This window comes from Chelonoidis abingdonii, chromosome 10 (assembly GCF_003597395.2).
Source record: "Chelonoidis abingdonii isolate Lonesome George chromosome 10, CheloAbing_2.0, whole genome shotgun sequence".
NCBI lineage: Eukaryota > Metazoa > Chordata > Testudines > Testudinidae > Chelonoidis > Chelonoidis abingdonii.
Window position 1 is genome coordinate 22,039,751 of NC_133778.1, and position 12,627 is coordinate 22,052,377.

The 12,627-nt window shown below is 48.6% G+C and overlaps 1 protein-coding gene across 1 annotated transcript in view; it reads left to right on the forward strand.

Moving 5' to 3' along the window:
- Positions 1–7,411: 7,411 nt before the first annotated feature.
- Positions 7,412–12,627, forward strand: part of SATB2 (SATB homeobox 2) — a 166,653-nt gene continuing 161,437 nt past the window's right edge. The window contains exons 1-2 of the mRNA XM_032793604.2: positions 7,412–8,134; positions 9,240–9,467. Coding sequence (XP_032649495.1) covers positions 9,299–9,467 — 169 coding nt within the window. The 5' untranslated portion in view covers positions 7,412–8,134; positions 9,240–9,298. The remainder of the gene's footprint in view (positions 8,135–9,239; positions 9,468–12,627) is intronic.

A 12,627-nucleotide genomic window follows, 5' to 3' on the forward strand; every position in this document is an offset into this window, starting at 1 on the left:
TCCAACACGTTTGTGCTTTTGCTGTTAAGTTACTGAGACTCCACCAGCACGTGAACATTGTGACATATAACTTTTTTTTTTTAAATAAGTGACATGCCAAAGTCAGGCGATCTCTCTAATTCTTAGATGTAATTGAAATCATGGGAGTTTTGTGACTGATTGAACCGGAGCAGACTCGGGCCTAGAAAGCCGCATGTTGGCCTATCTACAAAATCACGTTTTTTTTTTCTCCCAAGTAGCATTTTAGCGAGCGTTGCTACGAACTATGTTATTTCTACTTATAAAATCCCCGGCCAGATTTTTCGTATGCATTTATTTTGGGTAAAATTGTATTTGCATCAGTAGATCCAGCTATATAATACATTTGTTCCAGCTGTAAAGTACAAATCCACAGTTCCCGCTCCATGCAATTAAGGTTAGCAGCACATATTTTTTTTTATAATAAAGTCCTCAGGAGGCAGAATGTGGAGGATTGGGGGCAGCATTTGCTGAGAAATGGCCTTCATGAAAACGATCTGTTTAAAGATCTAACGCCTTTAAGGTCTTTAGGTCTTTTAAAAATCCTCGCGGTACAAATTCTACCCCCCTCCTCCCCCACCACCAAAACCAAAAGCTCCTCCATAGGAAAGTAGCCTTGAACGTTGGTATTTGCATTCTGTAATGCAGAACAGCCGGCCAACGTCTCAGCAACCAGTTTATATAGCTGGACAAGGCCAAAAGCGGAGGATCACCTTTCTACCCAGCATTTTAGCCAGGTCTAAGACGCCCTGTAGTTTTGATCTCTAGTGCTAAATAAGCATATTCAGCGCTCCCAGAAGCGGCTGTCAATGCCTGTCTCTGTTCCGCCTGACTGCGGGATTAATGGTTTGTGCTGGTACATTGAATGTAAAGGCTCAGTGAATATAGTTGGCTAGAAAATCCTGCAAGTGAGATTGTCCCTTCTTGAGCAGCTAGGAGTGAAAGGAGGCTGAAGGCAGAGTTGCTCTTTCAATCTGCTCTCACCATCAGTGCTATGGTCTGTGCGCGAAGCAGTTCCCACAACTGAAGAGTAAGAGTTACTGGAAGGGGAGGGAAACCTTGGGGCTTTATTAATTCACCCCTCTTCCGGCCATGCTAGCTTGCGGTGCGTGTTGTTCCGTCTCCACTGGTTAAACCTGCCGGCGTGTGAGCGATCGCTATGTAATACTGGGGATTGCCGAGTGCCAGGGACCAGCTCTGGAAATGGGCAACGCAACGTTGAAAGGGCTCTCGGGTTGAGGGCTTGCTCCTGAGAAGCAGGCTCCCCCCGAATCAGGCAGGAATGGTAGGGGAGAAAAATACAATCATGCCCCAGGCCCTTCCTACCTTCCCCCGCTTTCCTCTCCCCGCCCCCCACTCCCTTACACCTTTGGCAATGTTTCCCTTCTCCCCGGCGCTCCAAGAAGGGGAGGGAAGCTGTGCACTTGAATGCACTCTGCAGTCATTATAACGGGCTTAGGGTCACCAGCACCAGCCTTGGCTGCACTCTTACCCGCGAGGTGCCCCGGGGGTGCGCGCTGGATGGACTTTGCCCTCGGGACCAGAGGAACAACGCGGAGAGGGGAAATAAGCAGCACGGGGGGGCCCACACTGGATCGCAGGTCCGATCGCGCCGGGGGCTCACTCGAGCTCGGGGCAGCCCCCCCGGGCGTCTCCGCAGCAGATTCCCCGGAGGGGCTGAGGCTGGCCGCCCTCCGGGTCACCAGTCCCTGCGCAGCGCGAGGCGGCCGGCTGCCGGCCTTGAGTTCCCCCAGCGACCCGCGCGGTGGCGCTGTTTGAAGCAGCCTTGGGGCTGCTCCGCCTGGGGGCAGGGAGCGGCGGCGCCGAGCGAGGGGCCTAGGTGGTCCCGGGCTCTTGGCGACGGAAGCAGGAGCCTCCCTGTGGCCGGTGCGCTCCTTGGCTGCGGCGCGGGCTGCTGCAGAGCTGGAGCAGCGGGAGAAGCCCGAGGCAGAGGGAGCTGTGTAACCGTGCTGCCGAGGCAGCCTCTTCACCCCAACCCCCGTCCATAGGCCACCCCTCCCCCTTTCTGGGGGGTCCGCTGCAAATGCTGGCACAGCTGTTCCTCTGGGGACAAGAAGGAAAAGGTGAGGCGCCAGGAGCCCCGAGCTTCCTTGTTTTGTTTCTGGTCCAGAGGGGGCCTGGCTGCAGGCCGGTCAATCACACCCGCCTTGCTTTCCTGCATTAAATCCCCGCCAGGCCAGGTGAGCCCAGCTAGAGTCCAAACCGCAGGTCTCCCTCAGATCCCATCCCCAGAACCTGAGTGCCTGCCCCGCAGCATCTTGGCCCCGACCTCCTTTTCCACAGGCGACTTACCTTGATCACCTCACTTCTCTCACTCACACTTCCTGCCCCACGTCCCCCTGCTCTTCTGTTCCCGTCCTTCCTTCTCAACCTCCTCCACCCGCACTTCCCCCTTCCCCTGGCCCAGTCTGGTACTCCCTTCCCCGATCCCTCTCTCTTTTGCCAGCTTCCCTACCTCTTGTTCCGGGCCCTCACTGCCCAGTTCCCGCACCAGACTTTTCCAGTCCCCAAATTGCCTCCAGATTGAGCTAAAGGAGAGAGAGGGAAGCGCCCTACAGCTCTAGAGACGAGACGAGCTTTGTTTCCCTTAACTTGCGTGGTTCGCATTTTTGCCTTAACTGTTGGCACCAGCGAATGAGTTTTAAGCACATTCGTTCTCGCGGGCTCCGTGGTTTCTTGCTTCCCCCCTTTGTTCTGCAGCAAACACGGCCGACGCCTGGCCAGCTTTCGGCCAGGGCTTGCAGCCTGCCATTACCCCTAGCGGAGTCCAGTGTAGTCGCCCCGGACTCTCCCTCTCGCCTCAGGCTCTCAGCCCCGAAGGCGACCCGGAGCGACCTCCCTAGGTGCGCTGAGCATAAACAGTTCATGTACACGATTAGCCGTCGCTGGCTTCGTGGCCTTTCCTTGCGCTCCGCTCCGCTAGTGGTTTCCCTTTGCGGGTGGAGGTTTGGGCCTCTCCGGGCCTTTTGCCCTCGGCTGATTTAGCCACCGGGAAAGAAACTAACCGCTCCCCTTTCCACCCCAGCAACAGCCGGTGCGTCTTAAGCGCTGTTGGCAACCCTTCTGCACAGCCCCTTTGCCCCCGGAGCGCCGCTGAGCTGCAGAGACAGGCCCTGGCTTCCGACACTCAAGCGGCGGAGTAAATAGAAAACGAAATACCCGCTGCTTGTCCAGGGCAGGGCTACCCCCCTGTTGCTTGCAGCCTGGCCGCGGGCTGCAGGGAGCCCGGCGCGTCCAAGTCCGGTAGCAGGCGTTAGAGGACTCCGAGCTTACAGCACCCACGGGAAGCCAGGGGGAAGATGGGGGCACAAGGCAGGGTCAGGGCAGCAGGGGCCTCTACGAAGAAAAAGAAAAATAGGGAAGGTGAGGAAAGGCGCTAGATACCGAGAGACGTAGGCAGCTCCCGGAGGAAAGAGGAAAAGAAGGAACTCGTATTGTCTAGGAGTAATTTGTCATTCGATTGCGGGGCCGCGAATTTGTGAAGAGCAAGACTATTTCCCACTCTGGTCGCAGACGGAGACTGCATTTCAAATGTCGCAAACTCCGCGCAACGGAGCCCAGCAGATGCACAGCAGCGAAAGGAAGCGCAATCTTTGTGTCGGAAAATCTGCAAAACCACCGCCGCCTTTGGTTCTTTGCGCTTTTTGAAGGTTGGACAACGCTGGAACTTGAAATCGCGTGTTGGCTGGAAACATGATAGTTAATTAAAAACAAACCTTTCCACCGAGATTTGTATTCAGAAAATTATTTGGCAATACACCACCCGAGGATTAAAAAATCTAAAATAAGGAAGATTGTCACACGCTAATAAGCCCATCCATTTTGCATTCATCAGAATAGGTCCAAACAGAAAACCCTGGCATTTCAATTTGTTCCAAATGACGAAAAAGCAGAGGTTATTAATAAAAAAAGAAACCAGCTTTTTGTATATTAAAATGCGCTGGAAAGTAATCGGTTCCCCCCCCAGTTGAAATAAAGACATGAAAATTTTGCACTGGAAAAAGCATATGTAATTTGAAACAGAAAAGGCCTTTATTGGGAAATATTCTGTAAAAGAAAAATAAACATCATGTATCTCAAAATCTCCTATAAATCTGTTTGAATAAAATAAAGTGTCAGAAACAGAAATTACTAACCAGAATTTAAGTAGTCGGCTCAGTTTTGCGTGTCTTTAATAATCCTCTCTGTTTTCATATCACAATTATTACCACTCAGTAATGCAATATAGAAAACAAGTTTGCAACTCTTGCTCTCCATTTAACGCACAAATGCAAAAAATAAATCATAAAAAGCCACCAACCGCTCCTCCCCCCCCATCAAAACCCCAAACCCAGAGAAGAAAAGAGGTGCAATGGATTAATTGAAAATAAAGCAATTGCAACGTGTATATTTAATTGGATGTATTATTCAGCTCCCCCACTGAGTAGTTTAATAATTTAGAATCAATAGTTTCCCTAAAAACGTGATAAAATATTTACAAATAATAAAATATTAATCGATTAACAAGCCAGTTGTACTCTTTTATAGGAGCTTTACTAGACTCCTGTAATCATGCTGTTGACATACGTCTCTGATGTTAACGAAAGGATCATTGACAACATGTAAATGAAGATCTGCAGACAGTGGTGTTTATAAAATAGCTCATTAATGAGCTTGGATTGACTCTGTCCATCCACATCATCAGATATAATCATAGTGACGAATCAGACAGGGAAGATCCTGGCTAAATCACTGGTATTTTTTTCCAGAAGTACTGAAGTCTTAAATCACCAATTCTTCTAACTTTCTGGCCATTGATCCGAAGGAATTCGTAGTTCAACATCAAAGGTAAGAATAAATCAACATTATTTATTATTCAATAGTTGGTAGAAAATACGACCTTGCATATATAACCCACAACAGCATTTACGCATTTTATTTTGTAAAGTTGCACTAGGGTATTGGAAAAAAGTTTGCTCTTCAAACTTCCAGGATTCTTTTCTTTTTCTTTTCTTTCGAACACAAAATCTGGCTGACATACTTTGCTACTTTGCATTAAACTCCTCCAAAGTGCATTTTTCAGATGCATTGGCTTTCAGTCCTTCTCAAACAACTCATACAAATTGCCCGAGCGGGTCGTTGCTCCTTCTCGCCCCACGCCACCCTCCCTACCTTTTGCTGGCAGGAGCCTCTAGTTCTGGGTCCCACAAAGTTCAACCGGAGTTACGACCCGCGCCCCCGCCCCCACCCCCACCCCTTCAATTTCCATTTCTTCCTGACCCGGGGGCAGAGATTATACCCTGTCGAGACGCCTCGTAGCCACGCGGCGGGAGATCGCTGTTCCACCCCCTCCCTTACATGGGGAAGGAACCCGTCCTTCTGGGAGTCGAGCAGCTGCTGCCTTTTCCGGGGTGGCGGAATCCTGCTGCTGCACCGGGATTGAGAGTGGGATTGATCTGGAGTGAAGCGAGTTTCTCTCTTACCCTGGTCAGAGCTCCGCCGCGTCTCACAGGCTCCCAGCCCCACTTCCTTGTACGGCCCAAAGCCCTTAGAGAGATACGACCACTCTGCAACCTATTAACATCGTCTGGAGGAAAGGAGGAGAAGCAATAGCAGCAGCTCAGCTACCACCACCAGGCTGCAAGCTCCACGCACGCAGCCCAAATCCCCAAAGAAACTGAATTGCTGCTGCTCTACTTCCAAATGGTGTTAATACGTAGACTATCGGCAGGGATTGCAAATATGGTGGGGATGGGGGTAGGGGTTGCTGTTATTGCTTCTTTCTACCAAGTTAAGATAATAGGATGGGTGTGAAGCTATTAGTGCTGCTCGTTCTTATTCTTACCGCCAAATAATGTGACCCTCCCGCCCCCACAAGGGATTGCAACATTGGTGGCGGGGTTGGAAGTTGCTGCTGTTCTTGCTGCTTCTGCTTTTTCTACATAGCCCGCCGAGATTGTGCTGTGCACGTGCAGGGTGTACGGGGTGGAGGAAGGAAAGGAGTTACTAGTGCTAGCTGAGCACTCGCGCTCTCTTTTGCTCCAGGTGATATTATTGGGGAACAGGAGCTGCTGCTTATTCTTTCCTGCAACCCTCTCCTCACCAGGGCTGGCCATAGTGGACGGGGGGTTGGCAGGAGCCAGGATCTGTTACTATTCTTGGTTCTTCTTCCCTGTCCCGCAGGCAGTCACTGAACTCTTCTCCCCAAAGGGTCTGTGCCAGGGGAGCGTGTGTGTTCTGTTCTCGCTGCCCCCGCAGTTAGCTGGGCTCCTTTCCTCTCCCACTCCCAGCCGTAGACATCCCCGGAAAGCTCCCTCCTCACAATCCTCAGGTCTCCAATGTGTCCCCCTTTAACGCGTTTCTACCCCCCTTTTTGACCCTCCGGCGCCACCGTAAAAGTAGGCCCCCTTAAGGGGGCTTGGCCGGCCGCAATAGGAGCCGTTGAGCGGGCGGGCGAGTCGCTTGGTGCCTGTCGGAGCGTGAGCTGGGCATGGGGTTCCCGGCCCGCGAGCGGCGGGGACACCCCGCTGGAGGGGGCTGGAATTTCTTCGGTCCACCTTAAAGCGGAGCTGGTGCTGCCGCCGCCTCGGCTGCTGCGGGGCAGCCCCGAGCTGCTCCCGGGCGGGGCAGGGGAGCTGGCGGCGGGGTTCGGTGTTTGCGGGCAGAGCCCCCCCCACATCCCCATCCCCGGCAGCGGCGAGGCCGGGAGATCTGAGCGGGCTGGGCCGACTCCCTCATCCCCTGCACGCCCGGGACCCGGGGGGCTGCCGCCGGGATGGGCTGGAGGGGCCCGGCCCGCTGGCCCCTGCCCCGGAGCTGGTGGTCGGTTGGGACTGCGGCTGCACCTTGCAGCCGGGGAGGTCGCTCCTCTGTCTGCCCCCGGGCTGCACGTGTCCAGCTGCCCCGGGAGTGAGGTTGGAGCGGGCGGAGGGCGCAACTTCCAGCGCAGCCTGCGACGCGCCGGGGGCAGGCTGCTCCCGCTGTCACTGGCCGGGCCCCGCTCGCCCCCCAGCCCCTGGCTCGCAGCCCGGAGCCGCGGACAGACTGGCAGAGCGCCCGGCTCCGGCTCCGCCTCCCCCGGGCTGGCCTCCTAACCCTGCCTCCCCACCCTCCGGCGCAGCGCCCGGCTCTCCTGCCCGTGTGCGCGCTCCGGGGGGACGTTCATTATTTATTTATTGGTGTTTAATTTCCTGCCAGGCGGGTCTCCCTCCCTCCCTGCTTCTCCACCCCTCTGCAGGCAGCGGGGCTGGCTGGAGCAGCGGCAGCCGTAGCTTGGAGGGAGGGGGCGGGGGCAGGTGGGCTGCTTCTCTCCGCGCTGTACCTGACCTGAGCTTATCCAGAGACTTTTATTTATTGGGGGAGTGGGGGGAGGAGGAAGGCAGGGGCGGGAGGTGGTTGTTATTTTGGATGCAAAGATCTGAGGACGGGAAACCGCGCGCACACACACACACACACACACACATCCAGACACTGAAACCAAGGACAACCCCAAAAAGGACTCACTTTGCCTTGATGACTCAACGCAACTAATAATCATTTCTCTCCTCTCGCTGTGGCGAGTCCCTCCTGCTCCTCCTGCTGCTGCTGCTGGCAGAGGAGGGAGCGATTGAAAGTGACACATCGGGGGCTGCCGCCTCTTCACCGCGATCACAATCGCCCGCTTCCCGGCTCCTCCTGCTGCCGCTTCTCCTCCCGCTGCCCGGGATAGCGGGCCCTTTAGACGCGGCCTCCCTCCCCCTCGCCACCCCCTCTGTCCCCCGCGATTGATTTTCTCCGCCGAAGGTGTAAGTGGGGCCTCTCTCTCTCCCCCCTCGGAGCCAGTCGCTTCCTCTCGTGCCCCCCACCCCTGTTCACTCCCCCGGCTGCCCTCTGTGGAAGGGGCTCTGACTCGTGACAGCCAGCTCTGCCCAAGAAGACCCCCTGACCCGGGACCTTGAAGCTCGGACTCGAGGAGAAGGAAAAGGGGGGTCAGCTGGGTGGGGAGAGGGGAAGGAAGTAGAAAGGAAGAAAACACGAACGTGAAAGAAGGAAACAAGAAAACTTTCCACCCTGGATTCTCTACTTTTGATCCATGGACAGAGCCCAACTCAGCCAACTTACAGACAGACTATAAGCAGTAAGTACAGCAGGAGCGCGCCCACGAGCCCCGCGTGGGTGAGCCGCTCGCAGCAGCCTTTGTCGTGAGGAGCCAGCTAGTTTTATTATGTACGATGTCCAGGAAATAATGACGGCGGCGGTGTTAATCGTGAGAGAACCAGCCCTGGCTGCAGCAATGCCCTGTCCCTTGTTCCGGTGTGTCCGGGGGGCCATTGCCAGAAACCCGGCTCGCAGGATCGGGGCACGCAGTTCTTGGGGGGGGGGGGCGTTTCTGGCTTGGTTTGTACTGCGCTGTGTAGTCAAACCTGCAAACCCGATCTCCCTTGCAAACACTAGCGCTAGAACGCGAGGTCTGGAGAGCTGGGCTGGGTGGGGGAATTTGAACTTGAGTTTCGTGTGGCTCAGAGTATCAATGAACTAAGACGCGGCTTGACCCGGGATGTGTTAACGGCGCTTTGATCGGAAACGTGTAATCAAGATACCTGTCGCATGTTATTTTGAAAAAACGTGCCGACTTGAATGCCCGTTTTCTCACATACGTACCAGGTCACATTTGCACCGAGCCCAGAGCATTTTTAGATCCGGTTGTTACCCTTGCGGTGTTTGCGCACTATTAGTTTTTAGAGTGATCTTCCGAAGAGAGATGATGTCTCCGTGTATCGCTGTATTAATTCACAATCGGGTCTTCACATTATGTTGTGCCCGTGTGACTCGGGGTACTTCTGTGCAGGAGTTACTTAAAACACCTGCCTTTTTCAAAGTACCCAACTTTCTAAACTGACCCAGGAGACAGAAATGTAAGGTGTAAATGTCTCCGGTAATAATATGGTTTGTGCCACATTTCAAATGAGCGATCAAGGCCGGTGAGCTGTTGTGTGTCAGTACTTGTTAGTTACCTGTTCTTCAATCAATGTGGGTAATGCATTAACAACTCTGGTGCAGATACCTGGGTTTCAAGCAGTTTAGCGCTTGCATACTAGAGAGAATGTATTTCGTTCTGAAAGCCGGGTTTTGTTTGCTTAATTTGGATAAAGTGAGCCGACAATGATGATTACTATCACTTGAACTCCCTGGTTATGCTCTCTTTTCAAACCTCTGAACTGTGTATGTTTCTTTCTCTCTAGGTCCTTGTTCATTTTACTGTGATCTGCCTGTGGGAACTTTGTCTCCAAGTCAAAGTAGCATGGAGCGGAGAAGTGAGAGTCCCTGTCTAAGGGATAGTCCAGACAGAGGGAGTGGCAGCCCTGATGTCAAAGGTCCTCCCCCAGTGAAGGTGGCCAGGCTGGAGCAGAATGGCAGTCCTATGGGAACCCGAGGGAGGCCCAATGGCTCTGTGACCAAATCAGTGGGAGGTAACCATCCAGTGGTATTAATGTGTACATAACAGACTGGCAGCTGAATTACAACGGCATAGTGTCAGGGTTCAGGCTGATTAAGCTTTCTGTCTGGGTGTAGGATTACAGGAAGTGGATTGCAAATTGTCCATACCCTACTTGCCCCTCTTAGTAACTACCAGCCTCGTTTACTGTTAAATAGAAAAGTGGGTTATCCAGAAGGTGGCATTTTGTTGGGCATGTTGCCACTCTGTGCGAGGTGTTGGCAGGTTTATATCACAGCTAGCAGGTTCTAGCTTTTACTGGAAAGCTCTTAGCTGTTAAACTCTATCCCAGTGCTAAAAGGGTGCATGTAAGGGCTTCATTTCATATCGACTCTTTCCACCGAATATTTATTAAAAGGCCTTTGTAGCACCACAGTTAATCCATCATTATATCTGCGCCAACTCACAAAAGGCCTGAGCCTACCCCTACTGAGGAAAAATGGGAACAGGATTGGGACCAAGTACGCCAAGCTTTCTGAATAGGAATTCGTTTGTTGAATGCACATAATTATAAACTGACCGTGAAAGATCACATTACAATGTGTATTGCACGATGGCCTTGTTTTTAGAGGGGAAAATAGAGTTTTACTGATGCATCAGTAGATAATTATTAGCAAAAGAGAGCATTGGAGAACACTTAACTATAGTAAACATGATCTTACTAGTGACTTAAAATATATCAGGACATTTATAAATAATAATAATAATACCCTAACGGTTTTATGAATGAATTCTCTTAAATGGGGGGAAAAAACCCCCCTGCTCTATTGAATTACAACACATGTTACTTGTAGAGTGTATATACTTTATGGAACTTATATGAATGATTATATAATTAACCTGTTATGCAGAGGACATAGCAAGACATAAACACATGGTTAGGATCAGTTTGTTTAACATAATTATTACAGATTAATTTTGTACCTTTGGCACAGTTACTCTCTGTAGAGCTTTCAGTTTCATAGTTGCCCTGCTCCCTAGTTGCTATTCAATTTTGTGTTTATAGCATGTTTCAGTGACACAAGTGGCTGCTTTTTTTTCAAGCAACTACTTACTCAAGCTAAACTCTCCGATGACCTCTTAAATGTCCTGCTTTTTCCTCTTAATTTCGCTGTTGACAAGATTTGATGTAATGTAACATTACATTTAGAAAAATATCTTTAAACTTTTGTAGCAGATCAGGTAGTAAGAGAAATATTTCAGAGCAGGCTGTGGGCATCTTTATATTTAGTAAGAAATGTAATTATTTAATGCTTTAATGTATGTTTGTGGGGTTTTTTTGTTTTTTAAATCTAGCCCATGATGGATACAAAAATCTAATCTGTTCATAATAGAAAGGGTCTGTATTAAGGACATTTGGAAAAGATACTTTAATATTGTCATCACATGACTGTGTACTTAATTTAACAGTTTTGTCATTTATATGGTTGATTTAAACATCTTTTCTCAGTAGACTTTCTAATTGCTGAAGTTTGTTGACAGGCTGCAGCTTGTATTTTTTGAATCATAGTGATCTGTATATTTACTTAATGAAGGGTGTAGAAGTTCAACAGTTTCTTGTGCTTTTGATGAATCATCTCCATTTATTGAACCTCTTCTTATTTTTGTTCTTTTAAAGTATGCAAAGGGAGAAATAATTTTACAGTTAAAGGCTTGTTGTATTATACCAATTAGAAATTAATAGGAAAATAATTCATTGGCTAGCAGTGGGATCCAACTAACTAGTTTTGTCTGAAAATGCTAGAAAGTAAGTATGATAGCCATAGGTGCCTTTTAGAAGACTGAAGGACTGTGGCTTCATTTTAAAGAAAGGATTAGAACTTGGAACTAAAGTTTTGGACATCTATTAAAATGCACTTAAAAAAAAGGATGACTTCAAACATTTTGGAATATATATGTTTCTTTCTAATTGCAACTGTGCTTTGCCAAAGGAAGTTTACAGGGTTCTGTGATTATATTGGTGGTTCAGATTGACTCTGGCCTGTTGAAGTGCGGAGCATTTCATTCAGTTTAACATGAAGACTTTCCTTTCTGAAGACAAACTTTTAAGAGGTTACATTTTCATTCACTGCTGTCTGGTTTGTTATAAGCTTAATGTAGACTAGAGTGTTTAAAATGTAGGGGAATCATGGTGATTTTTTTCCCCCCCTTGTGTTCTTTAGACCGCTTGCCTGAGTGTCTCATAGTTTGAGTACCATAATACAGTTTATTCATTAGTTCTTCATATTGAAAGCAAGAATAAAATTATTTTTGTCTGAATACTGATCTAGGATCTATAATATTCAATGCTAAAGTAGTTAAGGGGGATTTTTTTTGTAAGATAATGGCATTGTGTAAGATTGATTTTTATTTTTTAGAAAAGCTTTCAGGATAAACTAGCGTATCTGTTTTTCAGAGAGAGTTTCCCATTTTCTTTTTAAGATTTGATGTTTATGAACACATTATTTTGACTTTGTGTATTTTGAATGCAAATAACTGAGTCTGTCGGTTTCAGAAGTTCATATCGCTCCAAATATACACTGAAATGGTAATAATTTTGTCACTTTAATTGTGACACTCAAATGTTGGCATTTGAAGAGTACTTTTTTTTTAATATATTAGAGTTTTAGAAAATAGTATTTTTTCATGTACAAAACTTGGTGTCTATAAAAATAAATTAATAAACCCCTTTTCCAGTGCTAGTCATAGATGAAGACTCTTCAGTAAAAGCAAACTATATTGAAATGTTGCATAGTGAAATGACTTCCAAGACTTTAGTTGATGTGTGCTTAGTTTGATTTTTATTTTGTAAGTTTAAAACATTTTAGAAAAAACTTATAATTTTTCAAAAAGCAAAATATTTTCAATGTTTTTCTATTTAGAGACAATGTTATTGCAATCTTTTTCAGTTCCGGAGAACGTGTTTTAAGCTTTGAACCCCAGAGCAATAAGATGCTAACAAATCACTTTTTGATTCTCTTATTTTCCCTTCATTTGTTCTATGTAGGTAAATGCTGAATTTTTTTACCCTATTATGCCCACTTAGTTAAATCCCAAGAATAAATATTCCTGTACATTTTCATTAAAAATGGAGAAATTTAATTTAAATGATCTAAAGCTATTACGGGACTGATGACCTGTGGTAACAAGTTTTA